Source organism: Natator depressus, chromosome 11 (assembly GCF_965152275.1).
Source record: "Natator depressus isolate rNatDep1 chromosome 11, rNatDep2.hap1, whole genome shotgun sequence".
NCBI classification, from domain to species: domain Eukaryota; kingdom Metazoa; phylum Chordata; order Testudines; family Cheloniidae; genus Natator; species Natator depressus.
In genome coordinates this window covers 58,387,924-58,410,409 of record NC_134244.1, presented here as the reverse complement: position 1 = coordinate 58,410,409, position 22,486 = coordinate 58,387,924, and the positions used below count along the sequence as shown (strand labels likewise).

The window sequence follows — 22,486 nt, the reverse complement described above, 5'->3', positions numbered from 1 at the left end:
AGCATGAGTTCTAGTGATCCATAACCAATAAGAGTACATGGCATTAAAACTTTCAAGGGCAAGTTTAATAGGTCTTTGGAAACATACATGAAACAGGTATGTGACAGCCAGTAGGCTCAGAATGCCTGCTTGCTTTGCTTGGCAGGAGAAAAAATTTAACTACAGAATCTTGCCAGCCAGGGTCAGGTGTATGAGAGCTGTCTTCTACTTGAATGGCAAAAACTAGGGATCTAGAAGTTGTACAGAAACAAATTTAAGTTCTTAGGTATTTTTGGCAGCCCCCCCATACATATTTAGAGTATTACTTTGAAGAACATACCTGCATAAGCCAGTGCTTGTGAAATCAAGAGACTTACATAGAGAAGCTATTTCCATACCAGTTAGTACAATTTCTCAAGTTTCATGCCAAATCACCTCTGTCCCCATGACCTTTTGGAGGTGAGACATGTAGTTTAATTTGCAAACAATTTCCATAACAAATCTCATTTACCAAATTATGACTACTTGTAAATGTTTATATAGAAAACCCAAGATAAAATGATTTGTGGTTGTGGAAGGCCTTAGTTACATTACAGTAGAAAATACAGGAGGTAGAAACATAACTGAAAGGACTAACGCAATGTTAGAGTCAAATCTATAGCTCCTGTAAGCTACTTAAAACATGGTTTTAAAAACTAAAACCAGTATCTTCAATAACTATAGAAAACAGTTAAAATAAATTTGACATGAGAGCCCTTGTATCATGTTTGATACAGGGAGGTAGGATGTAAGAACCAAAAAAAGGACACACAAGACATGACATTTATCTACAGCTCCTGTTTGCTTTACTGAGGACACAGTTTCACAAGTCAGTCACCCTCTTCAGTTTCTGACTCAGACTCTGAAAAGAAAGAAATTCATTATTAGGCGATGGGACTATGCAACATAAAATGTGAACATTGTTTAACTCCTTTCAAAGCAAACTTAATAGGATACTGCCAGCTCAGCCTAAAAACACTATTTTGCATTTCAAAAGGGTATGTGATACTACAGTAAGTGTCAACAATGCTTCTGGGAATCATACATAAATGACTGTCTAAAGATTACACAAATCAGCAAGATTCTGGTAAATTTAAATGCAGTACAAGGAGGTTTTGAACATAGCATTAAAGTGACCTGACATTCATCTAGAGGAGCCCACAATTAATTCACTAGATAAGTCTTCAGCTTAGTGGCTGCCTTAGTAGGCTAATGAGACTAGGCCATTTAATTTATGGCATCTGAACTTTTAAATGGCAGTTTCAAAACAGCCACCATGTTGTGGAAGTTTTACACAGGTTCAGGGTCAGATTCTGTTGCTTACATCCAATCCAAGTTGGAACACAAACAGGAAGAACAAAGCTTAGTAAGAGACTCCCTCTTTGTCTACACTGCTTGGTTGAGAGCCTATCATTAAGGAACTTTATCCCACAGGTTGTCTACACTAGCACTTTTGTCAGGTGTGTGGGGAGAAAAAACCCTCCCTGACCAAGTTTCACCAACAAAAAGCACTTGTGTGAACAGTATTATGTCAGCAGGAGATGCTCTCCTCACAATAGAGCCATAATTATGCTGGCAGGAGGCAGAGAGTGACTACACAGGGAGACTTTACCTTGGTGCAGACAAGAGTACAAGAGGAGATTGGGCCTAGCTATACCAGGGATTTTAGTGTTCCTTTAAAAAAACCACTACAAAACCCATTCTGGTGGTTTAACTTCAAGCTAAAGTTTCACAGTAATCATTTAGTTACCTTCTTCAGCATTCTTGAGCCATTCCACAAACTTTTTCATTTGTTCCAGAAAAACACTCTTTCCTTTTGCAAGATGTGCATCTTTGTACCATTTCAAGATGGGTTCCTCACTCAGAACTTCAGCTGTTTTAAGACATGCCAACGCAGGGTTACTGTGGAAGTAGTCTGTGCCAACATACTGCTTTGAGGGCTTGCTTACTAGGTTCTCCCAGCCACACCCCTGATTGGCAGCCATGGCACATGTGGTCACCCTTCACCACCACCCCCATATACTCATTCCCTTAAGGCTTCCCATTCCACACACTACTAGGAACAAGGTTGTTTAAACTGAGTACCCATTTGTAGAGTTTGACATGCAGGTCTATGGCATACACCAAAGTCACCATTTGTTAATAAAGGTGACAGGACAATTTTTTTTCTGAAAGAGATGCAGTAGGAGGAGTGAAGTCTGTATTTGACAGTCATGTGACTAGTCAGTTTCTCTTGTATGTCATGCTAACAACTTGATGCTATATTAGAGAAAAGTTTCAAGATTTGTATTTAGTGAAAATTGCATTTACGTTCTCTCAGAGGACACTGCTTTAAAGTCAGGAAATAGTTAAGTTCCCACAAAAGGAACTAACACCATATCCTACCTCTGTTTAATATCTACTCCCAAAAAGTAGACAGTTTGTACTCCATATGTGCTCCTTAAGACAGACCTGTAACAGCCCTGTCCCTGGAGTGCCATCATGCAGCCATATGGCAGAGATGAAGTAGAAAACCATTTTGTCTCCATGCAGAGTGAGCAAACTTATGGAAAGACAGGTGGTGAAGCTTTAAGCAGTACAGAAACCAGAAGAGGTTCTGTCTGGCTAATCTGTACAGCTCTTGCCAGAAAACTGGCTCACATTTCTTTTCCCCATACACCAATATATATGTTTTTGCTATTAATAGATGGAAAACCTTAAAATGCAAGTTTCTGTATAGAAGCTAGACTGATCTGATAGGGCAAGAATGCACCATGGCTACTACACTCCAGCCAAAGATTAGCAGTTGACATTAAAACTCCATGCTAACTCATTAGAGATAGAGGCCCTTGCTCATCACTGCGGTTTAGCAGTTTACCTCAAAATGACAAGGATGGTGGTTTGTACAGATGGGCATGCAAGCACCAGAATTTCAGCTACCAATTAACTGACTGCAGAGAATCTTGAGAATTTCATTTGCCACAGGTCAGAAATTAGCTTTTCAGAGCTCTGACTTAAGAGCTGGAAGTCTCTGCAAACAGTTACATTCTGCAGCCTTAATGCTTTAGTTACCTTTATAAAAGAGCACCACTATTTTCTGGAAGGCTTTCATGAAGTGAATGTTGTCATAACAGTACTCCTGAATCTTCAGTAACAGTGTCAGTTCAGACTGACCTTGGGTAGTAAAGGCAGCAAGCAGAGGGCTGTATTGCTGTAAAGAATACAAGAGATTAGATATATATTTCCAGCCCTGTGTAAATCACTATTTCAGAGGGCACAGACATTGTGAAAATACCTCCAAACTGATTTAAACTAGGTTCCCCCCGCCCCCTTAGAGAAAGGGTCTAATACAAAAATAAATGAAAATTAAAAAAAGGTTACCTTAGTCAATGTCAAGGAGAATGAGTTTTACAAGTAACATTACTTAAAATTAAGGGTTCATTCCATCCTTGATACTGTCTAGGTTTAACTGTAAAATTAATTCCCTGCAAACACAGAAATTTGCTATTTTTGCCATTTACACAGTTTTGAATTTTCTGAAAGAAGCTGCAATTTACACAAGAAACTTGTTGGTTATATGCATAAAAATTTATCTGATTAAGTAAGGTGCAATACATCTACTGGCTTGGCAGAATTCAATTTTTTTAAATATAATTTCAACAGGTAATACTGATTTTTAAGCTGTCTGTCAATATAAAATCAGTAGTGGTAAGTATGGGGGGGTCAGAATTACTTAAAGCTTTAATTTTTGAATTTGTCATAAACCATTAAGGCACAAGTTATCAACATCACAAAGTAAATCTTAAATCAGACTAAGACCTCAAACTTTCTTTGTAAGTGTAGATTACTACTGATGGAAACGTTTCAGTTTGAGGTGAAATGGACTTTTATCAAGATTTACTGGATGACAGTAACCCTTCTGAGTCCAACAATCAAGTGCTGCATATTTAAGAATGTGTCAAATTAAAACACTAGTGTTTTAATACAAACTAGTTACCTGTGGGAACAATCTTTTCCTCCATTGAGTAGCATCTCATTTGTATTACTAGAGCATTTGGAGTCATCAAGCAAGATTGAGTCCCCATTTTGCTAGGTGATGTACAGAGTTAGGCTTTGTCTACTACAGAAAGTAGAATTACTTTATCTCCCCCCTTCGTGTGGATGCAGTTCTACTTGGAAAAGGGTGCATTATACTCACACTTGTATCCAACTCCAGGAATTTTATGGTATAATTAGGTCGGGGGGAAAAAATGGGATAAGACCATAATTGTCTTTATAGTAAGTTTAGTTATTCAGAGCTACAGCAAATACCTTCAGGTGCTTGATGGCTTGTTCTGCTACCAACTCCTCTTTTTTGTTCCATTCCACAGTGCTCATTACACTAGACCAGACTATGCCTATCACAGTCTGTTCTGAGATGTTATTTTTCTTCATCTCCTCCTTGACATACAAGATTATCTGCAAAGTCAGTGAATTAATGTTAGTGTGACAGCTACTGCTTAAACAGCTTCCTTTGTGGCTTATCATCAGAATATTTAGATTTCACTTCCACAGTCCCTTTCAAAGGTCTGAATTGCCTTAGAGACTAGCAGTTCAGTCATAGGTCAAGAAGCAGGGATAAGTTTTACATTTTACAATGCAAATACCAGGTACTGCACCATTAGTTTAGAAGATTAAATGCAAGTCACCAGTAAATGTTTGAGACCAAGAAGATCAGTTTTTTGAGCTGGTGGGAAGAGTGAGGACACTAACACCAAGACTTTCTACTTCAATTTAGCAGCTTAATGTTTAAGTAGTGACACCTAGAGTCATCTTCATTTAATGAATACTCCTTCTGCCACCACTCCAAATTCAGAGTGCCCATGAGTTCTGTCCTCTAAAGACATACAGATGCATTACAGGTTTAGTCTTCCAACAGCAGCCAAGTTTCTCACTCAGGTACTAGATACAGCCCAGTAAACAGTTCTGTAAATTGACTCCTTTCCCTTCACTCTATTAATAAGAATCTCAGTTCTGAGATTCCAGGAAGCAAAGATCCAAGTAATGGTGAGTTATTCTTTGTGGAATAAACTACTCAAAAGTTTGACATTTTTTGTGAAGAACACTTTTGTATCTGGTTTAAATATATGTATACTTACATCCTTAAATGGATCTCCACGTGACATCTGCTCTTGAAGTTCTTTCTGCAGCTCTTTACGAGCTCCTATGGTTTGTTGGTTCCGAACATATTCTGAAAGTTCTTTTAGTCCTGCATCAGTGAAATACTTTGTAAAGTGTTCAAGGCTTTGTTTGTTGGCTGGAAAGAGTTCCTAAAAATATATGTATATATAAAATAAACTTCAACGTTTACATTGACTCCCATGCATAGGAAGTTATTAGCGCCTGCATTTCATATTGGGACACATTTAAGTCCTAGGGTTGCCACGTTTGCTTTAGAGAGACAAAGTGGGTGAGATAATATCTTTTAATTAGACTAACTTCTGCTAGTGAGAGACAAGCTTTCAACCTTACACAAAGCTCTTCAGGTGACCTGAAGAGCTCTGTGTAAGCTTCTCTCTCACCTACAAAAGGTGTGTCCAGTAAAAGATTACCTCATCCACCTAGTCTAATATCCTGGGACCAACACAACTACAACACTGCATACCAGTTTTAGTAATTCAGATAGGCCAAGTGGACAGGTATCTGCAAGAGTAGGGACAGATAACAGTGTTCAGGTCATCCTACTCACCATCAGTTTGACTACTCACCATCAGTCTGTTGTCCATGTTGACTTTACGAAGGCTAGCAGCCACTGCGTTAATATCTTTCTCATTGATCCATGATTTGAACAGCTTTACTGCAAAAGCTGCAGAAACACCTGCACAACAGGAGTTAGAAAGTTACTGTTAATAGTTCAGTATGAAAGGAAGAGGAATTTGCTTGCAATGTTAATGGTTCTCCCCATCCTGTGGGGTCTTCAATTCCATAATATAATCAGCTACCTGAACTGTGACAAACCTTCACACAGGTGTGTGTATGCGGGTGGAAGAGAGGTAGAAGACTGCCAATTAAATTTCGCTTCAAAACTAGTTAGGCCAACAGATTGTGTCACTGGAGAAGACTCACTATAATGCAGCAGAGAGAGAGTGGCTGCCACAGTTCACATCTATGTCAAATTTTAGCTTTGGTTTAATCGGTCACACTAAGGCCTCTTGGTCCCTGCTCCCAATACCCTTCACCACCCAAAGGAATGGTTTAGTACTAGTAGTTACCTTCTTTAACCAAATTCTCATTGTAGAGGCTGTTGAGAATTGATGCATTAAGTGTCCCATTGGCCAAGAGGATACCTGTCAACATGGCCAGTTTGTTCCGCTCAGACTCTGAAAAACCTTTTAGGAACAGCAGCAGCTGCAATAGAAAGACTAATGGTAATCCTTCCAAAATGAAGCCACAAAGTTTTTAAATATCGCTGGTGTAGTCAGTGCCTCCCTGAACCAAAAGTTAAGATACAGAGGCTTGCTCCTGGCGATCATGGTAGCTTGTGATGGGCAGAAATACAAGATCACACCAGGAGTAGAATGTTACCCTGACAGAAATTTAATCCCACACTAAATTAGTTGTCATTTATATAATCAAATGCCACATTAAGATAAGGAAATTTATTCTAGTAAGTGAAGATTTAGTCACAGCACTCTTCCTTTTAGAGTGTGGGGTCATCTTGAAGCTTAGCCACAGGGTTTTTTGCCGTTATCTGAAGCCTGTTAAATACCTTTTTGACTTCATCTTCAAAGCCTTTTTCCAGGTATTTGTAACGCCTGATTAGCTTGTTAAAAACCTAGAAGACAGAATTAGTACATTACTTTTTGCCTTGTTTAGAGTCCAAATGGAATGAGTTTCAAACCGCTTTGTTGAACATTTGGTTAGATTAACAAGTCTGTGGCGTTTTTGTACCAATGATAGTTTGCCACCCTACAGAGTTCAACAGTTTTTTTTTTTTAAGCTGCATGTCTAAGGCCATTTTCTGAGAGGCTTCCAAAATCAAATAAACCTAAACTTTTATCTAAACACCAAGACCAGTTTTTGGAGACAGTTATTCCACAGCAATGCTAAACATGACAGCTAGTTATCAACCATTGTACATAAAGGTGAGATTCAGTCAAGTTCAAGTGTACACACTCAGGACTCACCTGAGCAAATGCTTGCATGGTTTCTAGATCTTCTTGTGCTGCAAATACACAGACATCTGTACGCATCAGGTCATCTGCCAGAGTACCACCTGGGGCTAGAAGAAGTTTTAGTGTTAATACTTTAAATATGAAATACCATTTTAATTTAATTCATTTTTTTTGATCACCAAGAATTACACTTTTGCTTATGTATGCAAAGAATCATTAAAATGTGACCCTTTGAACTGCTGTAAGTTTAGTCTTGTACAATGCTGAATCTTATAGCTCTCCTTTAATGAGGATCAGTGGTGACTACACCACTGAACTAAATATAAGCCTGCAGACAATTTTACTTGGTCATCTGCTATTGTTGCATTGAAACATAAGTCAAGATGTACCAAATAGACCGATAACTCTCATTTGATATTCTGCACAACAGAAGAGCTTAAGACACTATACGTACTTGGTATTATGAGAGCCATACTACATTGATTAGTTTGTCCAAAAAACCCATGACCCAACAGATCATGAAAGTTTTCCTTCCAACTGCAGCTACAAGAGTAAATTTGTTTAATCCTAAATATAGCATCTAAAGTCACTTAGACATGATTAACAGTTATTTTTAATTTTTTTTTTTTAAATTGAGTGACCCAACCCTGGAAGCACAGCATAACTGTTGCAGAGTTGCATGTACACACAAAGTTTTGAATGGCTCAGAAATTAAAGCATCACAGTTTAGTGTTGGAAGGTTCTTTTAAAGCCTAACCTCAATAAAGTCAAAGGAAAAAGTTTCTAACAGTGTGCTAAGCAAAAGACAGACAACCATGGCTCCATCCCACAGCAAAATATCCACTTCTATGCATGAGTCATTTGTAACATTTAAGATTGGATTTTCAAAAGCATTAGTACAACTGCTTCTAGACAGTCAATGGGAGTCTTCCTGCTGATTCCAGGGCAGGGAGTTAGGCCAACTGAGAGCAATTTTGAGACATCCCACCTTAGATCTTCACACCAAATTTGTTAGAGGCCAATCAAAAGTACTCAAGGACAGGTCAAGTGGGGTGAAAGTCAGTTTTGATTTAGAACGGAGTCTTTGTAAGATGCAACATCAAGACTGGTCTGTTAATTCATTTGTTATACAGCAGGACTTCTGGTTAAAGGCAACACAAAGTCCTGTTGCTTTAAGACGACAGAGGCCTGATCTACAGTAGAAATTTTGGGCATGGCTACACTGGAAACTTCAAAGCACTGTTGCGGGAGTGCTCCCGCAGCAGTGCTTTGAAGTGTGAGTATGGTAATCCCATAATGCTCTCCCAGCACTCCTGGTAATCCACCTCCACAAGGGGATTAGCTCCAAGCGCTGGGAGTGCAGCTCCCAGTGCTCAGAGCCTGTTTACACAAGCACTTTAAAGTGCTCTGACTTGCTGCACTCGGGGGTGATTTTTCCACACCCCTGAGCCAGCAAGTTAGAGTGCTATAAAATGTAAGTGTAGCCAAGCCCTCAGGTCATCACAGCAGTGTGTTAGGGATGTCATGTGTGACATTTCTAGAATGAAAAAGCAAAGAACCATCACTGGAGTTCAGATATGGAAGGTGCTAATCAGGTATTAGATTATTGAATTCAATAGTCAAGTCAGTTGTTATAATACACAACATCCAAGAACTTAAAATGGTACCACTCCATGTGGGAAGAGAGCTCTTATTCTTTGGCAGAGCCAGCAATGGAAATACAAGTTAAAGTTTTTCTAACGTTCGCGGATGCTACAAAGGAAACAGTAATTGATTTCTTTTAATAAAGAATTACAAGACGCTTTACAATACCTGTTTCATCATCCATATCTGAAGATACTATGGATTGAGGTTTCCCAAAAGGTGGTAATCTGATAAGAGTAAGACTTCAGAAACATCCTATTTGAATGGATAGGATACTCTTATCTTCCCTCCCAAGACCTCTACATCTCACTGTTAAAACAGCCATCCTCCCTACCAGGTTGAAGGCCTGAGTGGAAGTTATTCTGACACCTCCCTGCCCACTCAAACAAATCCTGCTACTTCTTCCCGCTCAGAGTTTTCAAAACTCAAATCTTTTCATATCCATCACTAAATCTCTCATTCAGGGCCTTCTTCTGTCTCAAATACTGCAACATCCTCCTCTCTGGAATCCATAGAGCACACACTACCCTCTTCCAACCTATACAAAATACAGGAGCAAGAGTCCTCTTCCTTGCCCTTCATTTTGATGATCTTACTCCACTTGGTTCCCCATCTATTACCACATCAAACTCAGGCATCATGCATTGTAATTAAAGTCCTATATAATTTTTTCCCTCCTAATTTATCCAAACTCATATCTCCTTCTGCCCTCTTCCCAGTTTTAAGAGTGGGAACCTTGACAAATGCCCATTTGTCAGCTTATCACAACAAGCTTTTCCTTCCATATTGCTCTGTGCATGGTCTGGGGGCTTTGTAAATTAGCCCAAAGGCCTATTCTTCATATTAAAGTCTCTTGAAGATTCACTTCCACAAACATCAAATCCACCTGACAAGCAGTAAACATCTGTAGGTGTCTAGCCATAGGTTATGGGCTCCTTGAGGCAAGGACAGTTCATTCTTATCTGGAGAGTGCTTAGCACATGGTGGATACTACTATAAGTAGTGCCTTCTACAGTGAAGTAGTTTGTTGGATAAGTCAGGACCCTTTGGTTCTATTGACTCAGTCACTAATGTACTATGGGACCTTACGAAAGCCACTCAGCCTATTTGCTTTAATTCCCTGATATGCAACTTTACAAGCCTCTCACTAATGTTCTGTGGTTTAGTATTAGTACAGTGCTTTAGGCTCTTCACAAGTGTTCTAAAGAAATGCAAGTAAATTTTCAATACCATTGTTAGTGGCCATTTAAAGTTAGTCGACCCTTTGAAAGCTTTATCACAGTGAGTAAGCACATGCTGCATGATCCAAGTTCTACTTTTCGTAAAAAGTTACTCACTGTTGAAGATGCACCTTTTTAAGGTTATAACATAGAAGACAAGCTTGCCAAATTATGCACAAAATTTAGAATGGAAGAACATTTAAGCTTTGAAGAGTTCAAGGTCAATCATTTAAGGCAGTGTCCCCTCACAGTAGGTAACATCCCTAACCCAACGGAATTAAAGATTGTACAAAACAGCAGATAAACATTCTTCTCAAATCCTGCTATAAATATTTCCCAAAGCCACTGCCATACATTGCTTCTACAGTAGCAAGAACAGGGGACCTAGATGCAGCATATCAGAAGTCTTGTTAAGTCACTTGAAGTGAGAAGCGCAGTTTACTGTTGAGGGAATAATAGCTGCTGCAGTATCCATAATTAAATGGAGATGATTTAGCAGATGAAACTTGATATTGCATTACGAAGAAGTGTTGCTGCTGGCCTGCCAGTACTGGATGCTGAGGTCCTGTTTGGAAGCCTATCAGAACAGTGACAGCTTAAAGCTGAAGCAAGAGCCCCAAGCTTTGGTGCTGTGGCAAGTAGAAGCAATAAAGGCCAAGAGAGGAAGCAACAATGGAAAAAAATAATTGAAAATAGAAAGCCATCAGTTATGAGAGCTGTGGCATTACACTCCATATGTAATATGGAAATATGTTTATAAGTGAATATAACGTAACTGGAATATGCTTTATGCAAAACGTCTTTTGTAAGGGATCATTACAAAGCTTATAATCTACTGAGTATGTTCATCCTACTTGTATGAATGTATCATTCTTGTATCTGAAGCTAAAAATATGACGTATTAGTCTGAAGTCCTATTGTAACTATGCAAAGTGGGGGCCATTAATGGTAGTTTAGAATCTTGATGGCTCCCATTAACCAGGGCAATTGGTTGTAAATGGCTGTTTACTTGTAAGCCTTCCTGTGTTCATGTAAGTCAGGCCAGAAAGAAAGAGGCTTGGGGTCTCACAGGACATGTGACCATGTCACCTGGTACTGGAATCCATCTTAAACCCATTTAGAAGGAGGGGTGGGGACCCAGAAAGACAAAGGATTCACGCCTTGTGCCAAAGCCATAAAAAGCGGGTGGAACAGAACAAAGGGGGCTGCAGTCATGAGAAATCCCCTAATTACCACCTGAGCTGGAACTAACAAGAACTGTACTGCAGAAAGGATTGAGTCCAGATTAAGGAGTCTAGTTTGTGAAAGACACTTATTGGAACGTATTTGAGGGTGAGATTTACCAATTCAATTTCTTAAATTTATTTGGCCTAGACTTGCGTGTTTCGTTTTATTTTGCTTGGTAACTTACTTCGTTCTGTCTGCTATAGTTTGAAACCACTTAAATCCTACTTTTTATACTTCATAAAATCACTTTTGTTTTATTAGTAAACCCAGAGTAAGTGAAGTTAACCTCTGGGGAAGCAAACAGCTGTGCATATCTTGCTATCAGTGTTAGAGGGTGGACAATTTGAGTTTACCATGTACAAGCTCTATACAGAGTAAAACGGATTTGGGGTTTAGGTCCCATTGAGAACTGGGTGTCTGGGTGCTGAAGATAGGGGACTTGCTGAGCAGTTTTTAGTTAAAGTCTGCTGCTTTGGGGGCCTGGACCAGACCTGGGTCTGTGTTGCAGCAGGCTAGTGTGTCTGGCTGAACAAGGCAGGGTTCTGGAGTCCCAAGCTGGCAGTGGAAAATGGGCTCAGAGGTAACTTCAGCACATCAGGTGACAGTCCCAAGGAGATCTCTGTGCCCGAACCCATCACAAGAGCTCTTCCATCCCTGATCAGGTAACCATCATAAGACGAGACACTATAATACAATTAGTGATTCTCATTGTGTTCAAAGATAAGATTTAAAAAGTGAGCCATTTGTGCTGCAGTGCAAGCAGCCACCCCAATCCAATGTAGCAGAAATTAATGCTCTGTTACAGCATAATCTATGTACCACAAAGGTTTGAGGCAATCCAAATAAATAGCATCCATTTTTAAACTTGGGTGACAAAGTAGATCAATAACCTACATTTAAGCATATGTGCAAGTGTCATTTGAGTCCAAATGAGAAAATGAGGTGTTCTATCAAAGCAGCCATATTTAAAAGTTTAGCTAGATACTTACCCAGCATTCCACCAGCCACCAGAATGTCAAAGAGTGTCTCTGCATAGCGGCGATAGTCAAGTTTTGCTCCAGAAGCATCAAGAAATTTTGCTACTGCTTCCAAGTCACTGCCAGTTTCAGTTAGACCTTGAATAATACAGTCCTGAAACTGAGTAGGGTCAAACCTCTCTTTTTCATCTGCAATAAAAGAGAAAGCATTGGTATTTGATAAACCTACTAGTTACAGGAGCTCAATCTCACTTTAATTTACAGAAAGTGACAGTATTATCTTTATCAGCATCTTCCAACGTCAGGAATTCATTCAGTAAGGAAACTGTCAGTTTCAAAAGTGTTTGCCTATTTCTGGCTTCCCTGGTAAACTCAGTGCTGACTGTTACTTTGCCATTAGTTTAATACAAATACATATGAGTTTAGCATTAGCCATTTGACCTGAACGTGTCAGTTATCAACTGCAATAGCTGCAGCAATAGCCACCATTGATCATCTTTTTGATCACTTCAATGAGAATATGCAACTATGTTTAGCCTTGAACAAATTAACTGTTCACTTAGAAGTTACAAGATTTTGACTCCGAATGTCTTCTCCACTTAAGCCAAGAAGCACCAATACTTAAAACTACACATATTGCATTCCAATCCCTGCCTGTTTTCCCAGTCATTTCTTCCTGCTAAGTTTTGCAACAATATCAAGTTTTGCCCATTTTACTGTCTCTGCATCAAGAGAGTGAGAGCCAGATTATGCTAGGGCTGAAGATTTATCTTAAAAATATATCAAAAAAATATCGAGTGATGGAGCAGTCACACTAAATTTAGTAAAAAGTCTCAGATTACCAAGACTATGGCTACACTTGAGACCTTGCAGTGGCACAGCTGTACTGATGCAGCTGTGCTGCTGTAAGAACCGGAGAGCTTTCTCCCAGCGACATAGTTAAACTACCCCACTGAGCAGCAATAGCTACGTCGGCAGGACAAGCTTTCCTGCCAACACAGTGCTGTGCACACCACCACTTATGCTGGCGAAATTTATGTCACTCATGGGGAGGGGTGTTTTCACACCGCCAAATGAAGTATGTTTTGCAGACATAAGTGGTAACAGACACGGCCTTACCATGACAGCTCATATTTTTGTTATTAATTATTATATAAAAATGCCACTGCAATCTCCTCGCCCCAAGGCATTCAGAGGCCCAAGCCCCTCCTTGGCTAGCTTGAACTAAGACCCAGCAGCCACCACCTCCCAGGCCATGCCAGAGACAGCAGAGTAGGTGGCCCTGTGGCCAGGTACCTCCAATATGGGCAGCAGGTCATGGGGGAGCCCCTGCCTGAGTTCCTGCTGCGAAGGGAGGTCTCAGCACTTCTCCAAGCAACCTGACCTAGGCAAAGCTAGGCCGCAGTCCCCCTCCCTGCTGGTGATGCTAGGACTTCAAATCCAGACATCATCCAACACGAGTCTGGGCATTTCTCATTTAAATTAGAAGTGCAAGTCACTAATGAGGCTAACCAATATTTACCATTACTTAAACCAACATTAATGCTTTCTGAACTAGTCACTAACTAGTTAGGCCTACCACTCTCTTGTAATAGAAGCATCAAAAAGCGTTTGCATTTCAGCATTTTGCCTGTTATCAAGTTTCAGCTAAACCAGTTGAAAACTATTTGCACGGTGCTCAGATGAAAGGACTGAAGTCTAGTTCTTAACCAGAACAGATTCTGAAGGCAACTGTCCTGCTCTGAGGTTTGCTTCAAAGCCATGGAAGAGTGTGAAAACAATGAATTGTGTCACAACTTTGTGAGCAGACAGATTTAGGACAAAAAAACTGATTCAGAATCACATTCCATTAGCCATGTTTCAGCCTCTCTCTTCTGGAGAGAACCTGTAAATTTTGTATTTGGGATCAGTCATGCTTGCTATGGCCTGTCTTCACTTCCAAAATAGACTGCTCTTAACATAACACCTCACTTTTTTTGGTAGTGAAGAAAAAGCCTAAGCAACAGAAAGGGAAGGTTCTACAGCTTCTCTCAATCATTCTTTCAGGGCTGTCCTTGAAGGAGTTGTCATTTGTCAACTAGGTAGGAGATTCCTACTGAGACAGTGGTGGAAACCTTAAGTCGATCAAGTCCTCCCAAATGCTTCCTTCCATTGTTTTGCCAGCTGTTGAGTCATTTCACACCCGACTGACATAGCTATGCCAACTTAAGTATGTTTTCAGAAGATGAAACTATGACAACTGAACAGTGCTTCCATCAAGGTAGGAAACTTTGGGGAGGTGGTGTTCCCTGCACCCATGGAAAAACCTGCATCTATGCTATGGGATTGTGCCAACACAGCTACACCAACATAGCTATGCAATTATAGTCTCCATAGTAAAGACATCCTGAGAAATGCGGGCAATCTTTTTTGAACAGCCATCTTTACAAGACTAACAGAGGTAGCAAAGTCACTGAAAGGGAATACAGACTTAGGGAATACAGACTTAGACTGAAGCAATATTTTGAAGACAATTAAATTCGAAATGTTTCATATGCAAAGCCAAACTAAACCCTACTCTTCCACTTCAAAATCAGATGTGCCATTGGATGAAACACTGAACCAGAGAAACAGATTTTCTGTACTTTGAGATAAGCATAAATCCTATCTTCAGTGTGTTTTACTTTGATGAACCTCTTATTATTGCAGACTATTTAATTCCTTATTTCCTTCTACTTGAGACAAATCAGGTAAATTCATACACCAATCAAAGCTAATCATATGCTTTCATAGTCACTACAGTTAGAATGAGAGATTAGAAAACTGAAAAATGTGAGCTAGCCAGCCTTCTTTAGAACCCTCCCCACGTCCAAGAAATGTCTAGATTACAGCAAGCCAAGACCCCTAATTTATAACAGCATCCATTTCCCTCTTAAAAAGAGAATGGCAGTTTTCTTCCACACCACTCTCCAATTAGCAATGACTCCACCATTCCACTCTAGCCTTTTACCTATATCTCCACTTTTATTGTTTCCTCAACAGCTAAAATATTTGTTCTCATTAACTAATCTAGTTACAGAAAGAGGAAGTAAAGTTGCCTTCACAGACTGAAATTAGACCCTAGAAGAGCCCATCAGCTCCCACCCACACCTCTTGAAGAAGCCTGAGTTTTCCCATAAATCTAATGACAGCCTCATTTAGGGTCTTTATTACTGACAAACTTTCACACTGGTTGAAGGTGTTCTACATTAGTTATTGTTTGGAAAGGAGCATAATCAGAATTTAAGATGTTTTTTATGGTGCAAGGCACATTTAAAATGAATTAGCCTACACTGAAAGTATAATTATGGTAAAAAATGTACTTCATGTTTAAGTTTATAGATCTTTATTTACAGATACCTACCTAAAATTCTTGAAAGGCTAGACCAGTGGTCCCCACGCTTTTGAGAGTCACACCCCCTACACTCTCCACACTCCCCCCACTGGGAGCAGGGCCACTGCTGGGGGCAGGGGAGAAGAGAGGCGGAGAAGAAGAGATGGGAAGTGGACAGGGGACCAAGGGCACAGGAGGTGGGTCTGGGGCCACAGCCAGTGGCTGAGGCAAGAGCAGAGCTGCAGGAACGCTGCAGTGGAGGCCAGCAGCTAGGCCTGTGGCCAGGTGCAACTCCACTCCCAGCCTCCCCCCGGGCTGGGGACTGGCATGGGGCCAAGAGCAGAGTTGCACCAGGGCTGGGTACAGGTGCCAGGGATGCAGGACCAGAGCAGAGCTGGGGGGCACTCCTTCCCCACCCCCTGTGGGGGCTGGCCCCAGATATTCCTCCATAGCCTGTTAGGGATGCACCCCAGTTTGGGGACCTCTGGGCTAGACACAATGTACTAATAAGCTTGTGTGTATTCATTCTCTTGCACAGCACATGCTGATAGGTCTTCTGTACAGAGTCGACCATGAGCAACACACAAAAATGGTTAATATTTACCTCTTTTTCTAGTTTTAAAACGCTGGCCTGATAGCGTTGGCTTCTGCTGCTTTTGATTATTCATAAAAGACACCCTGTGAAAAAAGAAAAGTTCTTCAAGATATCCTTAAGAGGCAGATGATTTAACTCTAAGCATGTGTATCAGCTACTGTACACATCTGCTTGTGAAAGGAGTCCACACTTTAAAAAGAAATTATTTTTTGAGAAGGGCTGAAGGCTTAGAGTGCATTCCTCCCCTACTTTACCACAAGCACGTTCTTGTCAGGGATATGAAATGCAAATCCTGCACTGCCAGTTCTTGGGCCTGCCTGGTGGCTAAGAACATCTATAGTACTGAAGTAACTCGGAGACAGAGCACAGTACATTTTCACTAAAGCCATGCAATATTTACTAGCTGTTATGGCAAAGACAGGTTAGTCTAATTAAAAGACTTAAAAGATAACCTCAGGGTGAATGTGAACTTTCTTGGCGTCTGAGGTGACCTTGGGCAAATCACTCTCTCTGTACCTCAGTTTCCCTATTGGTAAGATACGGATAATCTCGATCTCCGTTGCAAAGCACAGTGACAGGCAAGGAAAAGCGCTATAAGTGAGGCTTTATTAATGACACCTGGAGCTCAGACCAGGCAGCGCCGCGCGGGCCGGGCGGACACGAGACGATCCCGCACAGCAGGGTCACAGCCTGGCGGACCCAGACCCCTTCACCCATCGGACCATGAGGCGAGCGGCGCGGGAGCAACCTCCCGAGGCCCGTCCTCGCTCCCCGCCCCGGCTCCCCCGCGAAGCTGGCGGCCCAGCATCCCGTGGCCGCTCCCGGGGGAGGAGCGGGCCTCCACGCCGCACCGCCCGAGCGGGGATTGGGGAGCTCCCAGCCCCCACCCGCCTCCCTCTCGGCCGCTCAGCACCCACCGGGCCTCCCTGGGCGGAGGCGGCCGCTGCAGGCGCTCTGGAACGGTAGAGCTGGGGGGCGGGAAGGGGGTGGGGGTCTCCTCCAGCCGGGCCGCGCTCACCGCCGCTGCCTCCCCGTCACAGGCCGGGGCTTTGTTACCCGGCAGGGCCAGGCCGCCGCGGGAGGGGGGAACAGCCCGGCAGGCCCCGGCCTACCGCCGCCATGGCCCATCCCGTCCCAGTGCCCGGGGAGCCCCGCTGCGGCCCAGCCCCCACTCCTCCCAGCCCAGTGCCCGGGGAGGCCCGGCCCGCGCCTCACCGACTTTAAGGCAAAGAGAAAACGTCCAGGAACCCCTCGCTGCAAGCTACACAAGCGGAGACGACGGCAGGCGGCGGCTAAATCCTGCTGCGAGCGGAACCAACGCGGAGAAGGGGAGGGAGGAAAGGGCGGGGCCCGCCTCGCCTTGAAAGACTCGCTGGGAGATACCATCCCACCCCGGAGGGGAGAACGAACCTACCTCACTCATTTCGTGACACCGTCCACACCCCCAGCACACAGCCCCTCCCCCACGTACACTTACAGTGAGGGGCGCCACGGAGTCCCAGTCACGCACAGCCCTGAGGTGACAGGCACCTTCCCTTCCGTCGCCGAGAATAGGCGGATCTAGCTCCCCTCTCCCAGTCAGTGAGCGCGTCCAGATCCCCTCCCTCCTGCTTTACCGTCAATGGCCGGCGACCGTCTCACCGCCCCTCTCTAGCCAAGTGGATCACTCCATTGAGAGGGGCGAGGGGCATCGCAGCTGCCCGGAAAGGGGCCGTTGACGGTTTGCGTTCTTGGGACGTCACTCATACTCTTTGAGTGGCGGGGGAGGGGGAGGCAGCGCCCCCTGCTGGGCACGCGGCGCGCAGCAGTCCAGGACCTTGAGCCGCGTGCCCTGGAAGCGGTGCCATTTTAGCTGGGCTGAACCCTCCCCGTTCCCCTCCCCCCGCAAGCCCGCCTACAGAGCGTCCAGCCTCCGGGATGACCCTGCGAGCGCCAGCCTGGTGGAGATGGATGATACCGTTGACAAAAATCTGAATTCTCCCCCTGAAATTGTGAACCACTGCTAGAGAGAGAACGTGGCTGTCCTAATCCGTTCAGCCTTCATTAGGCTTCTAAAGAGCAAGTTCATTCCCACCCTTATTGCACTGGGCAATAAACACATTCGTTGTTTGACCACTAAGGTCTGATGCGTATTCTGCCTCCAGATAAAGATGGCAAAATGAGACTTTTTATTTATTTTGTTGCGATATAAACTATTCAGTTTGTGGATGCTCTCAGTTTCCCCCAGGGTTTAAAAAAACATACAGAGGGAGAAGGGATTTTTTTCCCCAAAAAATGTAAAACATATTTTACATATGATGGCATTAAGTATTTCTGAGGTACCAACGCTATGCTTAGTGCTGTACAAAATACAAAAAGGACTTACAATCTAAACAGGACAGGCGTGGTATAGACAGACTGCCCTCTGAAGCCCAGAGGGGTGAATAACTAGGGTGTATTTGATATTTTATCATGGTTACAGTATTAATAATAATAAATAATAGCAGTTGTTTGGTTGCAGATAAGCTCTCAGGAACACATTTGCCTTCTGCTGTTCCTCCTTATGGTTCCTGTCACAGTTTCAGGGTAAGTGCACCTGTATTCGCATTCTGTGGTCCCAACTGTCATCTCTCTTTGGCGGAGAACGACATCTCACTCCCTCCTGACCAGGGATTCTTAAGGCTGCACAGATCCCTGCCTACAATTTGGTATTCTCAGCAAAACAGACTATTGAAAAGGCTAGTGTCTGCACTTTGTTTTCTCTCCAGTGTGTTGCCTGCAGTTTTAAGGTACTACACAGTCCTTTCTAAGCAAGCACATTTATTCTTAACATGAAAGCATTACAGAGATAACATTTAAAAAACAATCAAAGAACCTAGCCACATAGCTAGAAAGCTTTCCAGAGGTAATCCCCAACTCCAAGCTCAGGCTCGGGTAGGTGTCAGTCCTTCAAAACCCACAACTAGACTTTCCTTGTGGTTACAAGTTCATAACATAATTCAGAACCAGAACACAGGCTAGGTAGTTCAGCTGTTTATTTATACAGCTACGGCAGAGATGGGCAAACTACAGCCCGCGGGACTGTCCTGCCTGGCCCCTGAGCTCCCGGCTGGGGAGGCTAACCCCTGGCCCCTCCCCTACTGTTCCCCCTCCCCCGCAATCATGCCGCCACGCGGGCAGTGCTCTGGTGGGCAGTGGGGCTGTGTGTTCCTGCCGGGCAGAGCAGCAGCATGTCTAGCTCTGGCCAGGTGGCACAGCTGTCTGACATGCTGCTCTGAGTGGGATGGTAAGCGGGCCTGGGCCGGGGGGTTGGATAAGGGGCAGGGAGTCCCAGGGGGCAGTCAAGGGGGAGGGAGCAGGGGGTGGAGTTTCAGGAGGGGGCAGTCAGGGGACAGGGAACAGGGGGCGGTTGGATAGGGCAGAGGTTCTCAGGGGAGGGTTCCGGGGGGGTGGTTAGGGGCAGGGGTCCTGGGAGGGGGAAGTCAGGGGACAAGGAGCTGGGGGGGTTGGATGGGTGGGGGGTTCTGAGGGGGGCAGTCAGAGGGGGGGAAGTGGGAGGGGTTGGATAGGGGGCAGGGGCCAGGCTGTTTGGTGAGGCACAGCCTTCCCTACCTGGCCCTCCATACAGTTTTGCACCCCGATGTGGCCCTTGGGCCAAAAGGTTTGCCCACCCCGGTGCTACAGCAATAGACTCAATTAATAATAATGACAACAAATGGGTGTAAGTGGGTCATAAAGGGGATGATGCAAGTGACAAAGAAGCATAGCTTGCGATTTGGGGGTAAATTCTGCTTTCTCTTACTCCAGTGTGTAATTACCTTGAAGGCCATGGGGTTACTCCAGATTTACAATGATGTAACAGAGAACAGAATTTGGTCCCCAAGTTTCTCCAAAATTAAAGATCTCCTTTCTGTCAATACAGTGGAGCTGCAATCAATAATATCTTGGTCCACAAATGTGTGTGTGACAGTGGGTTTTAAATCAAATATTTTATTTCTACATTTGGAATGCTTTAATTCCAACAGTGATGGAAACAGTCACATAATTATTTCATACTTTGGAAAACACAGTATTAGACAATGTCGATAGCCCAAGGTTTATAGGTTCCAGGCTTATCTTTGGCAATCTAAAAGGGAAAAAAAAAAGAAAAAAGAAAAAATCATAGTTTTGTTAAGTTTGATGTTATTAAACAAGAGAGAATTCACTGTAATTCAAAATCTATGGGCCGAAAATGTTTTCTTTTTATCCATGTAAATGTCACTGCTCACGCTAATCCATACTTTCACACCTTGATTATAATGGATTGTAAAATCAGCCATGACCTTAAGTAGCTTGTTGAAGATTTATAACCATAGTTAATGAAAATCAAGCTCCAGTAACACAGCAGCTCAGGCCGCTCAGGGATGAGCCTATAGGCCAAAGGGCCCAAGTTAGATAGAAAAATTGGCAATAGTGTTTCCACTACATCATGTGATGGGGCGGGAGGGGCGTGTAGAGATTGGTTATCTGTGGAACTGTGGCTATATTAAACCACAGAGGTCATGACATCTGCAGGGAAATCGCACAGATCTAAGGAAATTTTTAGAGTGATGGGGCAGGCATCAGTGCAGAGTCTTAGACCTTCCATGGTTTAGTCTGATGGCTGCCTTGGGAACTGTTCTGTCTTGGTTTCCCTTTTTATGCTTAGCCCCAACCTCCCCTGTGGAAAGTCTGAAGGTGTGGAGTGAGAGTTAATGTTGACCAGCAATAACTTTCTGGGGGAAAACCCTGCAGGGCCACAAAAATCAGCTCTCCCGCATCAACACCATTTCCCGCCCCACTCCCCCAACTCTCCCATGCTTCCCCTTCAAGCCACATAAGATGAACCAAGCAGAATTTTCATGCAGGGGTTTAGATGGGTATGGGAGGAAATAAATTATATTGTGTTGCCTTAAGCCCCTTGCCTATGACTTAAAAAGGAGTGGGATTCCCACTGCTTTATCCCCATCAGAAGGAAATCTCGGAGGACACAGACTTGGTGTCACTGGCTAAAACAAGGTGAATTGCATGTGGTAAAGGGACTGCTCTTGAACGCTAGACACAACTGAAATTCCTGCACAAACAGCAAGGGAGAAGGTCTAGTTTGTTAACCATCAATGACCCAGTCTTTTCCTTTGTGACTCAATCCCTCCCCACTGCAATGGCTGTGCTGGTGCCATTTTAATTTTTTGCAGATCTTTTCTGAAAGTAAGGTTGAGGATCAGGAAGTAGGGGTCGGCATTAGCAAATAGGAATTAAATTAATCAGGCTAATACTGTCTCCTGGGCAGACTGCCAGCCTTGAAAGACACTGCTAAACACCCTATTAACACCAGGGAACTGAGACTTCTGTAAAGAGGCTGAGAAAGGACTGGAGATGTGTGGCAGGAGGGTGGGTGAGAAGCCCTCCTAGAAAAGAACTAGGTACCCATCCTGGTCTTTGGTTCCACTGCCATAAAGTTTATAAGATCAGGGTATATAGATATATAATTGCATTCACATTTTTGCAGGGAGCATATTTGCGAGTAAAAAAAATTAACAAAAATTTGCCTGTAAAAATGGCCTTCTCCTTAGTGACATTTATTTTCCAAGTCAATAGATTTTTCTCACACTGCCTAGTTATGACTGTGTGCAGCAACTGTATCTAAAAAACCTCCCAAGACCGCCCATCCCTAGTTGTCACCTACTACCCCAAAATGGAATCCATACAAGGTATCATCAAACAATTACAATCCATACTCAATGGGGACCACATCCTCAAATAAATCTTTCTTGAACCCCTTCTTCTGGCCTTCAAACAAAGACGATACCCCATCATTCTGCACCTCGGAAGTAAACAGGCAATGGATTTACTTTCATGAAAACTGCATCACAACTAGCCTTGGTGGAGGACAGCGCACAAGGCTTTGAGTGAGATAAACTTCATTGGACAGGAGATTAACCTAATAGTTAAGTTTAGGCTCTAGAATGCATGTTATGATTTTGCTTTATATGTAATCTTTTGTTTCCATTATCCTTACACAGTATCTCTTGAATCTTTGGTAATATCCTTGTTTGCACTACCAATACAGCTAAATGCTGTGATATTAAGCTAGGTGCTGATCCTGAGCTGAATCATTCAAGCTGGTGTGTACACTGTTCCTCTGTGGCCAGCAGCCCGGGTGTTTCTGTGTGTGTTCACTGGAGAAGGGGCTAGACGCTACAAGGAAACACTTCAAAGAGGCTTGGGGATTTGGGTACACCTATTGTTAACCTGCAAAGCAAAGCAAGGGCTGTCATAGCCCAGACGAGAGCGGTTGGGTGACTAACAGGCTGGTGCTGTCA

General features: G+C 43.1%; 2 protein-coding genes across 4 annotated transcripts in view; both read right to left on the bottom strand.

The window, feature by feature from the left end:
- Positions 1 to 494: 494 nt before the first annotated feature.
- BZW1 (basic leucine zipper and W2 domains 1) lies at positions 495 to 17,662 on the bottom strand. Of its 3 annotated transcripts, none has more exons than XM_074967891.1 (12): positions 17,644 to 17,662; positions 16,176 to 16,249; positions 12,232 to 12,408; positions 7,164 to 7,258; positions 6,746 to 6,811; positions 6,249 to 6,384; positions 5,745 to 5,854; positions 5,136 to 5,306; positions 4,309 to 4,455; positions 3,070 to 3,208; positions 1,769 to 1,891; positions 495 to 880 (listed from the first exon to the last, which is right to left on the bottom strand). In XM_074967891.1, the coding sequence occupies exons 2-12, from the start codon at positions 16,237 to 16,239 to the stop codon at positions 849 to 851; spliced, it is 1,260 nt and encodes a 419-aa protein (XP_074823992.1). In that variant the 5' UTR covers positions 16,240 to 16,249; positions 17,644 to 17,662; the 3' UTR covers positions 495 to 848. The 3 variants fall into 3 exon arrangements, with proteins under 3 accessions (XP_074823992.1, XP_074823990.1, XP_074823989.1); XM_074967889.1 differs by lacking the exon at positions 17,644 to 17,662 and adding an exon at positions 17,382 to 17,506; XM_074967888.1 differs by lacking the exon at positions 17,644 to 17,662 and adding an exon at positions 17,386 to 17,483.
- A 2,394-nt stretch (positions 17,663 to 20,056) lies between these two features.
- LOC141996111 (aldehyde oxidase 2-like) overlaps positions 20,057 to 22,486 on the bottom strand; it is a 66,287-nt gene continuing 63,857 nt past the window's right edge. Inside the window, 1 exon segment of the mRNA XM_074967879.1 lies at positions 20,057 to 20,271. Within this exon segment, the coding sequence (XP_074823980.1) occupies positions 20,218 to 20,271 (54 nt within the window). The 3' untranslated portion in view covers positions 20,057 to 20,217.